We start from the raw sequence: 21,696 nt of genomic DNA on the forward strand, positions 1-21,696 counted from the left end.
CGACCCCTAGTGGTGAAGCAGTGTACACCTATATTTATTACTGGTCATCTTTCTCTAGTGACCCCTAGTGGTGAAGCAGTATATACCTGTATTTATTACTGGTCATCTTTCTCTAGTGACCCCTAGTGGTGAAGCAGCATACACCTGTATTTATTGCAGGTCACAAGTCTCATCTAGCGATATCTAGTGGTAAAAATGGGCACTGCAGGCCTTTGAACATTTGCACTTTTCCACCGGATGTCTATAGCTGAAGTGAAGAAAAGTGAAGAAGGTCCCAACAGCAGACAACTTTTTTTTTCAGGATTTATTTCATAATTTAAAATAGGATTATTCATACTGTACACATCGGCCGATCATGACGGTTATAAAATACACATTGGAGATTACACGTTATAATATTCACAGAGTATAATGCGGCTGAACAGGTATAAAGTTATCGTTCGTTTTCACACCCAGGTTCAGTAAAGTCTGTTTCAGTCTTTTAAAAGCAGCGCGGCCCCTTTAAGTCCAGGCAGAGCGATCCCTCAGGACGAGAGAATACGAGGTGGTGACTACAGGCGAGGCCCAGAGATGTACAGAAAGCCAGAGGTCATGGGAATGTTGGTGCCTAAAATACAGGGGGAGGGGGGGCTGTGATATCTGCTGCTCCGAACATGCACAGCAAACACTAGGGGGGCGCCCGAGTGTTACCATTAAAGGGGTACCCCGCCCCTAGACATCTCTTTCCAAAGGATAGTGGATGTCTGATTGCAGGGGTCCCACCGCTGAGGACCCCCGTGATCTCCCTGCTGCTCCTCGCGTTCATTTAGAGCGTTGGGTGCAGCTCTGGAGGCTCGAGACATTACAGCAACACCCCCTCAATGCAAGTCTATGGGAGGGGGCGTGGCTACAGTCACGCCCCCTCCCTTTGACTTGCATTGAGGGGGTGTGGCCATGATGTCACAAGCGGGGCATGACGTCACAAGCCTCTGCCCCGCATCGCCAGTCATCAGACACTGAGTGAAGTTCGCTCCGTGCACCAGATGTCTGGGGTGCCGCAGCTGAGATCACAGGGGTCCCCAATAGTGGGACCCCCGCGATCAGACATCTTATGCCCTATCCTTTGGATAGGAGAAATGTTGTCTAGGGGCGGAGTACCCCTTTAAGCTCAATTGGTGCAGAGGGCGCATGCTGCACGAGACAACCGCAACCATACTACAATGTAATGGGATAAACCGAAGGCAGCGCAAGGTGAACAACAACTGTCAGGGCCCCCGGACACCTCAGCAAGCAATGGCCACAGACCTGATCCCTACAGATCCTTCCGGCCCATAAGCCTTTGCTTCCCCCCAAACATAGAACATCCACATGGGCAACTAATATGTGACTATACACAGACGATCTGGTCTATGCTGCTTGTACCATATCCTATACGTCACCCGCTCACGTCCTAGACGTCCCCTCGGAGCCGTCCACAGCAGACAGGACAGGTCAGCGACTAAAAGTTTGATTCCTCCCTGGAGAAGTCGTCCAGTTTACAATACGGGGTCCACAGCTTCTCCTATCAAGTGTTATTCCTGGAGCCGGACAAGAATCTGATCATGGTAAGAAGTCCCCGAGTTCTGCCGTCTCCGGTTAGTGTCACATTAAGGCTGTAGGGAGTGTTATACAGAGGTTAGTGGGGTGCGGGGTATCTACAGGGTCATGTGACTCCTCTTCTCACCCCCAGGATTGTGGCAGATCTTAGAAGACCCCTCACCAGTTACAGTAAAGTCCGATTTCCTGATCCCAGTCTTAGGTTTTGTTCAGAGTCCACAGCGGGTCCAGCATATTAAGGGGGTCGTCTCCGGATTTGCCGCCCCGTGCCAGGCCGCTCCCGTTCTGGGGCTGCAGGAAGCTCTGCTTGTTCATCTTCTGCTTCCCTCGTTGCGAACTGTCCAGGTTGAAGGTCTCGGGGGTCAGGGAGGCCAGGAGGTTGAGGGACGAAGACGATGGCGCGGAGGAGGGAGGCTCGGGGGCTGGCGCGGGGTCGTGGCTGTTGGTCGTTTCTGCAGGGGCTTCGCTGGTACCGTTGGTCGCGGTGGGGACCGGGGGGGTCTGCGGCTCCGAGATCAGCGCAGATGTCAGATCCTGCTGCGAGGAGCTTGGGGGGAACAAGGCCTGGACTGTGTCATGTGGTGCCTGCTCAATGGTGTCCGGCAGAGGAGGCGGCTGATAATGATTGGCACTCTCTGTGCCGCCGGCGCTGGGTTTAATGCTCAGCTTAGCGATGGTGGCCTGGATGGAGCTGATGGGCATGTCCCCCCCGAGGACCAGGTCCTGAGGATCCTGCAGATTGTAGATCTGAGAGAACATAAGAAAACAAGAATTATTCCATAACAGATATCAGCTGCAGCGTAAAGCAAAGAGAAGACTGATCTCTGATCGTTTCGGACTCCCTTAGACCAGTGTTTCCCAACGAGCGTGTCTCCAGCTGTTACAAAACTATAGCTTCAAGTATTTCGGACTCCCCTAGACCAGCATTTTCCCACCAGTGTGTCTCCAGCTGTTGCAAAACTATAACTCCCAGCATGCCCGGACAGCCAACGGCTGGGAGTTGTAATTTTGCAACAGCTGGAGACACACTGTTTGGGGAACACTGCCTTAGACAATGCAGCTGAGGTCACCAATTATAGCTGTGTATCAATGGAGCAGAGTTGCAGTGTAAAGCAGAGAAGACAGATTTCTAATCATTAAAAACTCCCTTAGATCAGTGTTTCCCAACCAGTGTGTCTCCAGCTGTTGCAAAACTACAACTCTGAGCATGCCCGGACAGCCAACGGCTGTCCGGGCATGCTGGGAGTTGTAGTTTTGCAACAGCTGGAGACACACTGTTGGAAACATGCTGGTCTAGGGGAGTCCAAAATACTTGGAGCTGTAGTTTTGTAACAGCTGGAGACACACTGGTTGGGAAACACTGCCTTAGACAATGCAGCTGAGGTCTAATCATTAAAAACTCCCTTAGACCAGTGTTTCCCAACCAGTGTGTCTCCAGCTGTTGCAAAACTATAACTCCCAGCATGCCCAGACAGCCAACGGCTAGGAGTTGTAATTTTGCAACAGCTGGAGACACACTGGTTGGGGAACACTGCCTTAGACAATGCAGCTGAGGTCACCAATTATAGCGGTGTATCAATGGAGCAGAGTTGCAGTGTAAAGCAGAGAAGACAGATTTCTGATCATTTCGGACTCCCTTAGACCAGTGTTTCCCAACCAGTGTGTCTCCAGCTGTTGCAAAACTACAGCTCCAAGCATTTCGGACTCCCCTAGACCAGCATTTTTCCACCAGTGTGTCTCCAGCTGTAGCAAAACTACAACTCCCAGCATTTCGGACTCCCCTAGACCAGTGTTTCCTAACCAGTGTGTCTCCAGCTGTTGCAAAACTACAACTCCCAGCATGCCCGGACAATCAACGTCTTGGGGTTGTAATTTTGCAACAGCTGGAGACACACTGGTTGGGGAACACTGCCTTAGACAATGCAGCCGAGCCGACGTAACTAATTATAGGTCGGTCTCAATGGAGCAGAGCTGCAGTGTAAAGTATGGGGGCAGCAGTCACTGATTACAGATGAAGTACATGAAGAGGAATCCTCACCTTTTGCGCGGCGCTGGGCTGGGGCTTGCTGGCGGAGGGGGTGTAGAAGCCGTGTCTCTGCAGAACCTGCTCCGCGTGCTTCAGAACCGCCTCGTAGCAGAACTTCAGATGTATCTAAGGCAAATAAGAGTCCAGGGTTAGAGAGAGAGAAAAAAAAAAGACGCAGCGACGGCTCCGAGTTCACAGACCGTCCGCGCCTCTTACCTTCTCGTGCAGCATGTGCTTCCTCTGCTGCCTCATCTTCTTCACCAGCTCCGCCAGCTCCGGGATCCCATTGCCGGCCTCCACTTCCTGCACGGCGGCGTACAGCAGGGAGAACGCTCCGCTCCGGCCCACACCGGAACTACGGCAGATCACACAAAGGGTTAAAAATCTACAAAGACCACTGAGGAAAAACCGCAGGACGAGAAGATGGGGGAGGACATTCAGTGGTGCGCGGCTGATCATAGTCTACTCACCTGCAGTGCACCACGATGGGCATGTGCAGAGGGCGCTGGTGCAGGTAGTGTTTGTGGACGTCCTGGATGAACCGCAGTAAGTTCCCCTTACTGTCAGGAAGACCCCTGTAATAAATCGGCCCTTATTAGTCACAGGTAAAGGCCCCACTCACAGCATTGCAAATAGTTTTGTGTACACAGGTCCTATGCAGAGATCTGTATCTCCATGACAACACATTCAATGGTGCGGTCATCCGTCTACATCTAAGTAGAATCTGCAGAAGGTGTCCTGGGAGTTGTAGTCCACCCACAGTTAGCGGAGCCTTTGGTTGCAGGGACTATATGTCCTATTTATCCCGAATACTCACAGCTCCGGCCAGGATGTGAACTGCAGGTGGATGATGGAGCGTTTCAAGCTTTGGTCCTTGTACTGCAGGGAGATGACGCGTTCCACGTGTGTGTCGGCCACCTTCAGGCTGGTCAGCGTCAGCGTGATGAGTCCGTGAAGAACCGGCTGCCCGCGCTCCGTAGGGAAGTAACGCACAACTTTTTGCTGCGAGAATAAAATGAAATGATCATGAGGATAATGGGGGACGATAACCAATCTGTACATATACTGCCCGGGGGCACATACATCTGTACATATACTGCCCGGGGGCACATACATCCGTACATATACTGCCCGGGGGCACATACATCCGTACATATACTGCCCGGGGGCACATACATCCGTACATATACTGCCCGGGGGCACATACATCCGTACATATACTGCCCGGGGGCACTTACATCTGTACATATACTGCCCGGGGGCACATACATCTGTACATCACATACTGCCCGGGGGCACATACATCCGTACATCACATACTGCCGGGGGGCACATACATCTGTACATCACATACTGCCCGGGGGCACTTACATCCGTACATCACATACTGCCGGGGGCACTTACATCTGTACATATACTGCCCGGGGGCACATACATCTGTACATATACTGCCCGGGGGCACATACATCTGTACATATACTGCCCGGGGGCACATACATCTGTACATATACTGCCCGGGGGCACATACATCTGTACATATACTGCCCGGGGGCACATACATCCGTACATATACTGCCCGGGGGCACATACATCTGTACATATACTGCCCGGGGGCACATACATCCGTACATATACTGCACGGGGGCACATACATCCGTACATATACTGCCCGGGGGCACATACATCTGTACATATACTGCCCGGGGGAACATACATCCGTACATCACATACTGCCCGGGGGCACATACATCCGTACATATACTGCCCGGGGGCACATACATCCGTACATCACATACTGCCCGGGGGCACATACATCTGTACATCACATACTGCCCGGGGGCACATACATCCGTACATCATATACTGCCCGGGGGCACATACATCCGTACATCACATACTGCCCGGGGGCACATACATCTGTACATCATATACTGCCCGGGGGCACATACATCTGTACATATACTGCCCGGGGGCACATACATCTGTACATATACTGCCCGGGGGCACTTACATCTGTACATATACTGCCCGGGGGCACATACATCTGTACATATACTGCCCGGGGGCACATACATCTGTACATATACTGCCCGGGGGCACTTACATCCGTACATATACTGCCCGGGGGCACTTACATCCATACATATACTGCCCGGGGGCACTTACATCCGTACATATACTGCCCGGGGGCACTTACATCCGTACATATACTGCCCGGGGGCACTTACATCCGTACATATACTGCCCGGGGGCACATCTGTACATATACTGCCCGGGGGCACATCTGTACATATACTGCCCGGGGGCACATACATCTGTACATCACATACTGCCCGGGGGCACATACATCCGTACATCACATACTGCCCGGGGGCACATACATCTGTACATATACTGCCCGGGGGCACATACATCTGTACATCATATACTGCCCGGGGGCACTTACATCTGTACATCATATACTGCCCGGGGGCACATTCATCTGTACATATACTGCCCGGGGGCACATACATCTGTACATATACTGCCCGGGGGCACTTACATCCGTACATATACTGCCCGGGGGCACTTACATCCATACATATACTGCCCGGGGGCACTTACATCCGTACATATACTGCCCGGGGGCACTTACATCCATACATATACTGCCCGGGGGCACTTACATCCGTACATATACTGCCCGGGGGCACTTACATCCGTACATATACTGCCCGGGGGCACTTACATCCGTACATATACTGCCCGGGGGCACATCTGTACATATACTGCCCGGGGGCACATACATCCGTACATCACATACTGCCCGGGGGCACATACATCCGTACATATACTGCCCAGGGGCACTTACATCCGTACATCATATACTGCCCGGGGGCACTTACATCTGTACATCACATACTGCCCGGGGGCACTTACATCTGTACATCATATACTGCCCGGGGGCACATACATCTGTACATATACTGCCCGGGGGCACATACATCTGTACATATACTGCCCGGGGGCACATACATCCGTACATATACTGCCCGGGGGCACTTACATCCGTACATATACTGCCCGGGGGCACTTACATCCGTACATATACTGCCCGGGGGCACTTACATCCGTACATATACTGCCCGGGGGCACTTACATCTGTACATATACTGCCCGGGGGCACTTACATCCGTACATATACTGCCCGGGGGCACTTACATCCGTACATATACTGCCCGGGGGCACTTACATCCGTACATATACTGCCCGGGGGCACATCTGTACATATACTGCCCGGGGGCACTTACATCCGTACATATACTGCCCGGGGGCACATACATCTGTACATATACTGCCCGGGGGCACTTACATCCGTACATATACTGCCCGGGGGCACTTACATCCGTACATATACTGCCCCGGGGGCACTTACATCCGTACATATACTGCCCGGGGGCACTTACATCCGTACATATACTGCCCGGGGGCACATACATCCGTACATATACTGCCCGGGGGCACATACATCTGTACATATACTGCCCGGGGGCACATACATCTGTACATATACTGCCCGGGGGCACATACATCCGTACATATACTGCCCGGGGGCACATACATCTGTACATATACTGCCCGGGGGCACATACATCCGTACATCACATACTGCCCGGGGGCACATACATCCGTACATCATATACTGCCCGGGGGCACATACATCCGTACATCACATACTGCCCGGGGGCACATACATCCGTATATCACATACTGCCCGGGGGCACATACATCTGTACATCACATACTGCCCGGGGGCACATACATCCGTATATCACATACTGCCCGGGGGCACATACATCTGTACATCACATACTGCCGGGGGCACATACATCTGTACATCACATACTGCCCGGGGGCACATACATCTGTACATCACATACTGCCCGGGGGCACATACATCTGTACATCACATACTGCCCGGGGGCACATACATCCGTACATCATATACTGCCCGGGGGCACATACATCTGTACATCACATACTGCCCGGGGGCACTTACATCTGTACATATACTGCCCGGAGGCACATACATCTGTACATATACTGCCCGGGGGCACATACATCTGTACATATACTGCCCGGGGGCACTTACATCTGTACATATACTGCCCGGGGGCACATACATCTGTACATATACTGCCCGGGGGCACATACATCTGTACATCACATACTGCCCGGGGGCACATACATCTGTACATATACTGCCGGGGGCACATACATCTGTACATCACATACTGCCCGGGGGCACATACATCCGTACATCACATACTGCCCGGGGGCACATACATCTGTACATATACTGCCCGGGGGCACTTACATCTGTACATATACTGCCCGGGGGCACATACATCTGTACATATACTGCCCGGGGGCACATACATCTGTACATCACATACTGCCCGGGGGCACATACATCTGTACATCATATACTGCCCGGGGGCACATACATCTGTACATATACTGCCCGGGGGCACATACATCTGTACATCACATACTGCCCGGGGGCACATACATCTGTACATCACATACTGCCCGGGGGCACATACATCTGTACATCACATACTGCCCGGGGGCACATACATCTGTACATCACATACTGCCCGGGGGGCACATACATCTGTACATATACTGCCCGGGGGCACATACATCTGTACATCACATACTGCCCGGGGGCACATACATCTGTACATAATATACTGCCCGGGGGCACTTACATCCGTATATCACATACTGCCCGGGGGCACATACATCCGTACATCACATACTGCCCGGGGGCACATACATCTGTACATCACATACTGCCCGGGGGCACATACATCTGTACATCACATACTGCCCGGGGGCACATACATCTGTACATAATATACTGCCCGGGGGCACTTACATCCGTACATCACATACTGCCCGGGGGCACATACATCCGTACATCACATACTGCCCGGGGGCACATACATCTGTACATATACTGCCCGGGGGCACATACATCCGTACATCACATACTGCCGGGGGCACATACATCTGTACATCATATACTGCCCGGGGGCACATACATCTGTACATCATATACTGCCCGGGGGCACATACATCCGTACATCACATACTGCCCGGGGGCACATACATCCGTACATCATATACTGCCCGGGGGCACATACATCCGTACATATACTGCCCGGGGGCACATACATCTGTACATCACATACTGCCCGGGGGCACATACATCCGTACATCACATACTGCCCGGGGGCACATACATCCGTACATATACTGCCCGGGGGCACATACATCTGTACATCATATACTGCCCGGGGGCACATACATCTGTACATATACTGCCCGGGGGCACATACATCTGTACATCACATACTGCCCGGGGGCACATACATCTGTACATCACATACTGCCCGGGGGCACATACATCTGTACATCACATACTGCCCGGGGGCACATACATCTGTACATCACATACTGCCCGGGGGGCACATACATCTGTACATATACTGCCCGGGGGCACATACATCTGTACATCACATACTGCCCGGGGGCACATACATCTGTACATCACATACTGCCCGGGGGCACATACATCTGTACATAATATACTGCCCGGGGGCACTTACATCCGTATATCACATACTGCCCGGGGGCACATACATCCGTACATCACATACTGCCCGGGGGCACATACATCTGTACATCACATACTGCCCGGGGGCACATACATCTGTACATCACATACTGCCCGGGGGCACATACATCCGTACATCACATACTGCCCGGGGGCACATACATCTGTACATATACTGCCCGGGGGCACATACATCCGTACATCACATACTGCCCGGGGGCACATACATCTGTACATATACTGCCCGGGGGCACATACATCTGTACATCATATACTGCCCGGGGGCACATACATCTGTACATCACATACTGCCCGGGGGCACATACATCTGTACATCATATACTGCCCGGGGGCACATACATCCGTACATCATATACTGCCCGGGGGCACATACATCCGTACATCACATACTGCACGGGGGCACATACATCTGTACATAATATACTGCCCGGGGGCACTTACATCCATACATCACATACTGCCCGGGGGCACATACATCCGTACATCACATACTGCCCGGGGGCACTTACATCCGTACATCACATACTGCCGGGGGCACATACATCTGTACATCACATACTGCCCGGGGGCACATACATCTGTACATATACTGCCCGGGGGCACATACATCCGTACATCACATACTGCCCGGGGGCACATACATCTGTACATCATATACTGCCCGGGGGCACATACATCCGTACATCATATACTGCCCGGGGGCACATACATCTGTACATATACTGCCCGGGGGCACATACATCCGTACATCACATACTGCCCGGGGGCACATACATCCGTATATCACATACTGCCCGGGGGCACATACATCTGTACATCACATACTGCCCGGGGGCACATACATCTGTACATCACATACTGCCGGGGGCACATACATCTGTACATCACATACTGCCCGGGGGCACATACATCTGTACATCACATACTGCCCGGGGGCACATACATCTGTACATATACTGCCCGGGGGCACATACATCCGTACATCACATACTGCCCGGGGGCACATACATCCGTACATCATATACTGCCCGGGGGCACATACATCTGTACATCACATACTGCCCGGGGGCACTTACATCTGTACATATACTGCCCGGGGGCACATACATCTGTACATATACTGCCCGGGGGCACATACATCTGTACATATACTGCCCGGGGGCACTTACATCTGTACATATACTGCCCGGGGGCACATACATCTGTACATATACTGCCCGGGGGCACATACATCTGTACATCACATACTGCCCGGGGGCACATACATCTGTACATCACATACTGCCCGGGGGCACATACATCCGTACATCACATACTGCCCGGGGGCACATACATCTGTACATATACTGCCCGGGGGCACATACATCTGTACATCACATACTGCCCGGGGGCACATACATCTGTACATCACATACTGCCGGGGGCACATACATCTGTACATCACATACTGCCCGGGGGCACATACATCTGTACATCACATACTGCCCGGGGGCACATACATCTGTACATATACTGCCCGGGGGCACATACATCCGTACATCACATACTGCCCGGGGGCACATACATCCGTACATCATATACTGCCCGGGGGCACATACATCTGTACATCACATACTGCCCGGGGGCACTTACATCTGTACATATACTGCCCGGGGGCACATACATCTGTACATATACTGCCCGGGGGCACATACATCTGTACATATACTGCCCGGGGGCACTTACATCTGTACATATACTGCCCGGGGGCACATACATCTGTACATATACTGCCCGGGGGCACATACATCTGTACATCACATACTGCCCGGGGGCACATACATCTGTACATCACATACTGCCCGGGGGCACATACATCCGTACATCACATACTGCCCGGGGGCACATACATCTGTACATATACTGCCCGGGGGCACATACATCTGTACATCACATACTGCCCGGGGGCACATACATCTGTACATCATATACTGCCCGGGGGCACATACATCTGTACATATACTGCCCGGGGGCACATACATCTGTACATCACATACTGCCCGGGGGCACATACATCTGTACATCACATACTGCCCGGGGGCACATACATCTGTACATCATATACTGCCCGGGGGGCACATACATCTGTACATATACTGCCCGGGGGCACATACATCTGTACATCACATACTGCCCGGGGGCACATACATCTGTACATCACATACTGCCCGGGGGCACATACATCTGTACATAATATACTGCCCGGGGGCACTTACATCTGTACATATACTGCCCGGGGGCACATACATCCGTACATCACATACTGCCCGGGGGCACATACATCTGTACATCACATACTGCCCGGGGGCACATACATCTGTACATCACATACTGCCCGGGGGCACATACATCTGTACATAATATACTGCCCGGGGGCACTTACATCCGTACATCACATACTGCCCGGGGGCACATACATCCGTACATCACATACTGCCCGGGGGCACTTACATCCGTACATCACATACTGCCGGGGGCACATACATCTGTACATCACATACTGCCCGGGGGCACATACATCTGTACATATACTGCCCGGGGGCACATACATCTGTACATCATATACTGCCCGGGGGCACATACATCCGTACATCATATACTGCCCGGGGGCACATACATCCGTACATCACATACTGCACGGGGGCACATACATCTGTACATAATATACTGCCCGGGGGCACTTACATCCATACATCACATACTGCCCGGGGGCACATACATCCGTACATCACATACTGCCCGGGGGCACTTACATCCGTACATCACATACTGCCGGGGGCACATACATCTGTACATCACATACTGCCCGGGGGCACATACATCTGTACATATACTGCCCGGGGGCACATACATCCGTACATCACATACTGCCCGGGGGCACATACATCCGTACATCATATACTGCCCGGGGGCACATACATCCGTACATCACATACTGCCCGGGGGCACATACATCCGTATATCACATACTGCCCGGGGGCACATACATCTGTACATCACATACTGCCCGGGGGCACATACATCCGTATATCACATACTGCCCGGGGGCACATACATCTGTACATCACATACTGCCGGGGGCACATACATCTGTACATCACATACTGCCCGGGGGCACATACATCTGTACATCACATACTGCCCGGGGGCACATACATCTGTACATATACTGCCCGGGGGCACATACATCCGTACATCACATACTGCCCGGGGGCACATACATCCGTACATCATATACTGCCCGGGGGCACATACATCTGTACATCACATACTGCCCGGGGGCACTTACATCTGTACATATACTGCCCGGGGGCACATACATCTGTACATATACTGCCCGGGGGCACATACATCTGTACATATACTGCCCGGGGGCACTTACATCTGTACATATACTGCCCGGGGGCACATACATCTGTACATATACTGCCCGGGGGCACATACATCTGTACATCACATACTGCCCGGGGGCACATACATCTGTACATCACATACTGCCCGGGGGCACATACATCCGTACATCACATACTGCCCGGGGGCACATACATCTGTACATATACTGCCCGGGGGCACATACATCTGTACATCACATACTGCCCGGGGGCACATACATCTGTACATCATATACTGCCCGGGGGCACATACATCTGTACATATACTGCCCGGGGGCACTTACATCTGTACATATACTGCCCGGGGGCACATACATCTGTACATATACTGCCCGGGGGCACATACATCTGTACATCACATACTGCCCGGGGGCACATACATCTGTACATCACATACTGCCCGGGGGCACATACATCCGTACATCACATACTGCCCGGGGGCACATACATCTGTACATATACTGCCCGGGGGCACATACATCTGTACATCACATACTGCCCGGGGGCACATACATCTGTACATCACATACTGCCCGGGGGCACATACATCTGTACATAATATACTGCCCGGGGGCACTTACATCTGTACATATACTGCCCGGGGGCACATACATCCGTACATCACATACTGCCCGGGGGCACATACATCTGTACATCACATACTGCCCGGGGGCACATACATCTGTACATCACATACTGCCCGGGGGCACATACATCTGTACATAATATACTGCCCGGGGGCACTTACATCCGTACATCACATACTGCCCGGGGGCACATACATCCGTACATCACATACTGCCCGGGGGCACTTACATCCGTACATCACATACTGCCCGGGGGCACATACATCCGTACATCACATACTGCCCGGGGGCACTTACATCCGTACATCACATACTGCCGGGGGCACATACATCTGTACATCACATACTGCCCGGGGGCACATACATCTGTACATATACTGCCCGGGGGCACATACATCTGTACATCACATACTGCCCGGGGGCACATACATCTGTACATCATATACTGCCCGGGGGCACATACATCTGTACATCATATACTGCCCGGGGGCACATACATCTGTACATCACATACTGCCGGGGGCACATACATCCGTACATCACATACTGCCCGGGGGCACATCTGTACATATACTGCCCGGGGGCACATACATCCGTACATCACATACTGCCCGGGGGCACATACATCTGTACATCATATACTGCCCGGGGGCACATACATCTGTACATCATATACTGCCCGGGGGCACATACATCCGTACATCACATACTGCCCGGGGGCACATACATCTGTACATCACATACTGCACGGGGGCACATACATCCGTACATCACATACTGCACGGGGGCACTTACATCCGTACATCACATACTGCCCGGGGGCACATACATCTGTACATCACATACTGCCGGGGGCACTTACATCCGTATATCACATACTGCCCGGGGGCACATACATCCGTACATCACATACTGCCCGGGGGCACATACATCTGTACATCACATACTGCCCGGGGGCACATACATCTGTACATCACATACTGCCCGGGGGCACATACATCTGTACATAATATACTGCCCGGGGGCACTTACATCCGTACATCACATACTGCCCGGGGGCACTTACATCCGTACATCACATACTGCCGGGGGCACATACATCTGTACATCACATACTGCCGGGGGCACATACATCTGTACATCACATACTGCCCGGGGGCACATACATCTGTACATCATATACTGCCCGGGGGCACATACATCTGTACATCACATACTGCCCGGGGGCACATACATCTGTACATCATATACTGCCCGGGGGCACATACATCTGTACATCATATACTGCCCGGGGGCACATACATCTGTACATCACATACTGCCGGGGGCACATACATCCGTACATCACATACTGCCCAGGGGCACATCTGTACATATACTGCCCGGGGGCACATACATCCGTACATCACATACTGCCCGGGGGCACATACATCTGTACATCATATACTGCCCGGGGGCACATACATCCGTACATCACATACTGCCCGGGGGCACATACATCCGTACATCACATACTGCACGGGGGCACATACATCCGTACATCACATACTGCACGGGGGCACTTACATCCGTACATCACATACTGCCCGGGGGCACATACATCTGTACATCACATACTGCCGGGGGCACTTACATCCGTATATCACATACTGCCCGGGGGCACATACATCCGTACATCACATACTGCCCGGGGGCACATACATCTGTACATCACATACTGCCCGGGGGCACATACATCTGTACATCACATACTGCCGGGGGCACATACATCTGTACATCACATACTGCCCGGGGGCACATACATCCGTACATATACTGCCCGGGGGCACATACATCTGTACATCACATACTGCCCGGGGGCACATACATCTGTACATCACATACTGCCCGGGGGCACATACATCTGTACATATACTGCCCGGGGGCACTTACATCCGTACATCACATACTGCCCGGGGGCACATACATCTGTACATATACTGCCCGGGGGCACTTACATCCGTACATCATATACTGCCCGGGGGCACTTACATCCGTATATCACATACTGCCCGGGGGCACATACATCTGTACATATACTGCCCGGGGGAACATACATCCGTACATCACATACTGCCCGGGGGCACATACATCTGTACATCATATACTGCCCGGGGGCACATACATCCGTACATCACATACTGCCCGGGGGCACATACATCTGTACATCACATACTGCCCGGGGGCACTTACATCTGTACATCACATACTGCCCGGGGGCACATACATCTGTACATCATATACTGCCCGGGGGCACATACATCTGTACATCATATACTGCCCGGGGGCACATACATCTGTACATCACATACTGCCCGGGGGCACTTACATCTGTACATCACATACTGCCCGGGGGCACATACATCTGTACATCACATACTGCCCGGGGGCACATACATCTGTACATCATATACTGCCCGGGGGCACATACATCTGTACATCACATACTGCCCGGGGGCACATACATCTGTACATCATATACTGCCCGGGGGCACATACATCTGTACATCATATACTGCCCGGGGGCACATACATCTGTACATCACATACTGCCCGGGGGCACATACATCTGTACATCACATACTGCACGGGGGCACTTACATCCGTACATCACATACCGCCCGGGGGCACATCACCCAGTTAACCCCATGCTCAGTACTCACCTTCTCAATCTCCGGTTCAGACACCAACATAACAATCAATGAGACTTTCTGCTCGTAAATCATCAGCCAGAAATCTGCGGCGGTGCCCACCAGCGGAGCCTGGGTTGCGATGATGGTCGGGCAGTATGGGGAGAGGTCCTCGATCTTACTGGCATTAATGTAATCGTCCTTCCCAGACTGTAAGACAATGCGGTTCTTGTCATAGGGCATGATGTCCTGGTGGCGATTCTTCATGGTATAACAGCGGGCTATGGCAATGGACAGGTTCCTGGCCTCCTTCTCTTGGGCGTCTTGGAAATCTTTCCACATGGAGTCCAGCTGGGTGGCTGCACCAGGCACCGGTTTGTCCAGAGCCGCCACCACCAGCCTGAAGCGTTCGAGCTCCGACAGCAGCCGCATGATGTGCTCCGGTTTCTCATACGGGTCGTTCTCGATCAGCTGGATGCCCTTTGGTTTGAGTCCATCTTTAGAATCCGCCTTGGTGGGTTGCAGGAGTCCCACTGAGGTCTTGGAGCCTCCATGTTGGCTCTCGGGACTAGAGGACAGGAGATCGTCTGTGGTGGAGCTCTGCCGGTGAAAGACTGGTTCAGTAGACGTTTGACTTAAAGGGGCCGATCCAGGCGTCAATGAAGGCGGTGGTCTGGGAGGCATCGGTGTGGAGGTAGATGCTGTGGAGGAAAGAACCGCTGAAGGCTGCACCACCAGAGATGGCTGCGGAGAAGGTGCCGGAGAGGGAATGGCTGCAGCTCCAGAAACAATGGCACCACCTGGAATCTGGCTGAGCGCTGGGCTGCCAGGAGGCTGTACATGGTGGGTGAGGCCCGGGGTCGGAGGTGCAACCATTGGCATCTGTGGTCCAGGAGGAACTGCATTTACTATAGTGTTGGATGGAGGAATGGGGTGTCTTGCAGGGGGGCCAAACGGCATGGGTGACACCACCTGGTGGGCAGACCCAGGAGCAGCAGAATGGGAGAGAATCTGAGATGGTTGACTAATGGGTAGGGGTACAGTATGAACCGGCTGTGGAGACGCTCTGCTGATGGCACCAGGAAAAGTCGGGTGAAGAGGTGGCTGAGCTTGGTTATCCTGATGAGCAAGTGGATACCGCTGCGTCATTATGTGGTGAGGGGGCTGCACAGCCTGATGTGGGGGCTGGACCCCAGGGTGCTGAGGCTGGACACCCTGATGTGGGGGCTGGACCCCAGGGTGCTGAGGCTGGACACCCTGATGTGGGGGCTGGACCCCAGGGTGCTGAGGCTGGATCCCTTGATGTGGGGGCTGGACCCCAGGGTGCTGAGGCTGGATCCCTTGATGTGGGGGTTGGATCCCCTGATGTGGGGGCTGGACCCCAGGGTGCTGATGCTGGACACCCTGATGTGGGGGCTGGACAGACAGGTGCTGAGGCTGGACCCCTTGATGTGGGGGTTGGCCCCCTGGGTGCTGAGGCTGCACCCCATATTGGTGATATTGCTGTTGAGGCAGCACAGGGTTCACAAGAGGCACATGAGCGGGCTGTCCCTGTGGGTACATTGGGGGTCTCATCTGGGGGTTGTACTGATGCTGCACAGGAGTTGCATATGGCGATTGTCCCGGAAGGGGCTGGGGCGGCATGCCCATTCTAGGCTGGGGCTGCCCAGGAATATGAAACATTTGGTTTTGCTGAGCGGGTGGTACATGTGTAGGTGTCTGAACATAATTCGGCATCCCACCTTGAGAATATGGGAAGGGTTGGCTCTGACCCATTGCTGGATGCACATGGGCTCCCATATATCCACCTTGAGGATGGTTGGACTGCAGGGCTGGAGTAGGCCCCTGAGCGGGCATCCTGGGTGCAGCATAGCTTGAGATGGGCCCTTGTATACTGTCCACTGTAGTGGTCGCTGGGCGAATACCCTGTGTGACTGGAGGCCGGTTGGTACTTGCCAGTGGGGCGTTTGGGTTCATAGGGCCGGATACGGCAGATGGTGCTGGTCCCATACCAAAGCCAACAGCGGTTCCCGGCTTATACTGACCAGCCAAGTGAGCTGCACCAGGGACAGACCCTGGCATGTGCTGAGGTGACGTTCTCTGTGCTGTCATGCCCGCACCCATGTAGCCTGGTGCCATCGGTGTAGACGTGTGATGTGGCTGAACAGGCGGTCCTCCTGCTGAATACACTCCTGAAGTCCGGGACTGAGAAGATGGCGGCACCTGGCACGTTCTGCTGGGCTGACTAACAGACGGATGCATCAGCTGCGGAGGGAGGGCAGTGCCAGAGCTGACAGGAGGAAGATTACCATAAGAATTGGGTGAGAAGATGTGACTGGGAGCAGCACCCGCAGCCATCCGTGGCATCTGTCCAGGCAGAGCATTGAATGGAGCCTGGGTGAAGGGCACAGATTGTGGGTCAGGCAGAGGGGCAGAAGCCTTTCTCCCAGCTCTGTAGGCATCTGTGCCAGGCATTCTGATCCCACCATATGCAGCTACTGGATCCACTGGGAATCCCCCCATGTTTTCTGCAGACAACTGGTCTAAATGTGCCAGGAGGGCGTCTGGGGGTAAACTCCTCAGCTCCTCTGGGAGATCGGACAGGAAGAGGGAGGAGAACTGCTGAATGTCGGTCAGATCAGCGGCAGGAAGGTTCTCCAGGTCCATGTCCGACACCTTCTTCTCCAGGGACGGCTTAGGCGCTGTTGGACGCGGAGGCGGCTTCTTCTTCATTTCCCTATTAAAAGAGGATACAGAAATATTTAAAGAAGCACTCTGGGAATGTTTTATTTCCTTACATAGGGCAGTATAGGTTACTAGATAAAGGTTCTTGTGTATGCCTTGTGATTACCTGTTTTAGCTGGCGTGGCAGGTATGAGTTGTCAGCCATGCAGATTCATATTCCTTCACTAAAATGATTTCCCTTTGCTGCCTACATTTTCCATGACTCCCCTGGCTTTGCAGAGAGAGGAAACTACGGTGGTGGTGGTGGGGGGGGGGGGGGGGGTGTTGGAGAATTGAAAGTGAAAGTAAAGTGATCTCTACTGTGGCAACAACTAGGAAGGCCAAACTGCAACTCCCAGCATGCCCAGACAGCCAAAGGCTGTCTGGGCATGCTGGGAGTTGTAGTTTTGCAACATCTGGAGGGTCACAGTTTGGAGACCACTGTTAGTGGTGCCCAAACGGGAGCCCTCCAGATGTTGCCAATCTACAACTCTCAGCATGCCTGGACTGCCCAGGCATGCTGGGAGTTGTAGTTCTGTAACATCTGTCCCTTCAGATTTAGCAATTTTCATGAATTTTTCGACTACTTTGAAGCCCTCTAATTTTTTCAAAAAGCATTTTATGATGCCAACATAAAGTAGTCATATTGTATTTGTGAATAAAAATTAAATGTATTAGGAATATCCATTTTCCTTACAAGTAGAGAGCTTCAAAGTTAGAAAAATGCAACATTTTCAAAATTTTCATGAAATTTGGGGATTTTTCACCAAAAAAGGATGCAAGTAAGGCCGAAAATTTACCACCAAAATAAAGTAGAATATGTCACGAAAAAACAATCTCAGAATCAGAATATTCGGTAAAAGCGTTTTCGAGTTATTAATTCGTAAAGAGACGGTGGTCAGAATTGCGAAAAAAAGGGCTCGGTCCTTAAGGTGAAAAAGGGCTGCGTCCTTAAGGGGTTAAACACTGATTTTCAGTGGGTCAGATTAGGGATCACATGACCCAGTTGCAGTAATGAAACACATGGAAACAGATGGCGCTATAGGACTAATGAAGGTGAATGTACAAACAAACCTGGAGGCTTATTCAAAGGAGATCTCATCAGTGTCACCTGCACAGTACAGTCAGTACAGACAGGTAAGTGCAGGTGACACTGATGGCTACCATACTTACCTGGTCCTGTTCCATGCTCCCGCTATCTTCCTCCGTATCTTGTCATTTAGATTTCCTTTAAGGGTATATATTCTATAATGTCACATAATAAAGCCCAGCCCTGTATCCTTACCGGTCCAGGACCTGCAGGCGGACGGCTTGGGAGGCCTCATATGCTGCCCGAGCTTTCTCCAGGAGTTTGCCCACTTTGCTTTCTAAGTCTGCATAGAAGTCCCTCCCCTCCTGGCACTTCTTCATTAGGTCCTCATAGGCCTCGTAGGAGGAGATCAGGGTCTGCACAGTGTGGTTCCACCTGAAAGAAAGATGAAAAAGTCAGCACTACATAGATATGGGAGGGAAGAGGCGTGCAGTGTAAAGTACGGAGTATATATTCAGGATACTTATAAGGCAGGATTTCCCAACCAGGGTGCCTACAGCTGTTGAAAAACAACAACTCCCAGCATACCCAGACAGCCGTTGGCTGTCCGGGCATGCTGGGAATTGTGGTTTTGCAACAGCTTGAGACAATCTGGTTGGGAAACACTGGTCTAAGGGAGTCTGAAATGCTGGGAGTTGTAGTTTTGCAACAGCTGGAGTCACGCTGGTTGGAAAATACCGGTCTAAGGGAGTCTAAAATGATCAGAAATCTGTCTTTTCTGCTTTACACTGCAACTCTGCTCCATTGATACACAGCTATAATTGGTGACCTCAGCTGCATTGTCTAAGGCAGTGTTCCCCAGCCGTTGGCTGTCCGGGCATGCTGGGAGTTGTAGTTTTGCAACAGCTGGAGACACACTGGTGGAAAAATGCTGGTCTAGCGGAGTCCGAAATACTTGGAGCTGTAGTTTTGTAACAGCTGGAGACACACTGTTTGGGAAACACTGGTCTAAGGGAGTCCGAAACGATCAGAAATCAGTCTTCTCTTTGCTTTACACTGCAGCTCTGTTCTAATAATACAGGGCAATTATTAGTGACTTCAGCTCAGCTGTGTTGTCTAAGGCAACACAAACAGTGTGTCTCCAGCTGTTGCAAAACTACAACCCCCAGCATGCCTGGACAGCCAATGATGGTGCGAGCATGCTGGGAGTTGTAGTTTTGCACTAACAGAGCTATAGTAAGTGACGTCAGCTCAACTGCATTGACTAAGGCAGTGGTTCTCATCCTGGGGTACAAGTACTTAGCAGTTCTCCAGGGGGTACTTGAGAAAAAATAAATAAAAAATCAGTAATGGCAGCCACAGCCACTGGTTAATGGTCTGAACCACTTTAAAAGAAATGGTCGTCTGACGTCACTGCACCGAAGAGCAGGAGGACAGCAAAGGGGAAGCGCGGGCACTGGGCGGCTGTGGGCAGGAACTACCACCAGCTTTGTGGCTCCACTGTCCCTGCAGACTGAGGACCTACTACTATGAGCCATAACAATAGGTCCCCAGACCAGAGGAGCAACAAAGCGCGACAGTATGGCAGCCTACAACTTTATATGGGGGCAGTCTGGGGGCCTACAGCTATATTTGGGGGCACAGAGGGGGCCTAACAACTTTAATGGGACGCTAAGTGGGTATTATTATCGTGTGTGACAATAAACATGGGGAGTTTGTAAATAGGGGGGTTTTGTACTGCAGAAAGGAGCCTAAAATGTTTGTTTGGCTGGTTCTGTGGAGACGTCTTGTATGGGAGAAATCTTAAAGGGGTTATCCAGGAAAAAACTTCTTTCAATATATCAACTGGCTCCAGAAAGTTAAACAGATTTGTAAATTACTTCTATTAAAAAAATCTTAATCCTTCCAATAATTATCAGCTGCTGAAGTTGAGTTGTTCTTTTCTGTCTGACAACAGTGCTCTCTGCT

The 21,696-nt window shown here is 52.2% G+C and overlaps 1 protein-coding gene across 1 annotated transcript in view; it reads right to left on the reverse strand.

Annotated features, from left to right (window-relative positions):
- Positions 1-295: 295 nt before the first annotated feature.
- PTPN23 (protein tyrosine phosphatase non-receptor type 23) overlaps positions 296-21,696 on the reverse strand; it is a 73,129-nt gene continuing 51,728 nt past the window's right edge. The window contains exons 19-25 of the mRNA XM_056518767.1: positions 19,984-20,163; positions 16,008-18,711; positions 4,419-4,603; positions 4,072-4,176; positions 3,818-3,956; positions 3,614-3,727; positions 296-2,322 (exon numbers count right to left, since the gene is read on the reverse strand). Coding sequence (XP_056374742.1) covers positions 1,774-2,322; positions 3,614-3,727; positions 3,818-3,956; positions 4,072-4,176; positions 4,419-4,603; positions 16,008-18,711; positions 19,984-20,163 — 3,976 coding nt within the window. The 3' untranslated portion in view covers positions 296-1,773. The remainder of the gene's footprint in view (positions 2,323-3,613; positions 3,728-3,817; positions 3,957-4,071; positions 4,177-4,418; positions 4,604-16,007; positions 18,712-19,983; positions 20,164-21,696) is intronic.

The sequence above is a fragment of the Hyla sarda genome, chromosome 5 (genome assembly GCF_029499605.1).
Source record: "Hyla sarda isolate aHylSar1 chromosome 5, aHylSar1.hap1, whole genome shotgun sequence".
Taxonomy (NCBI): domain Eukaryota; kingdom Metazoa; phylum Chordata; class Amphibia; order Anura; family Hylidae; genus Hyla; species Hyla sarda.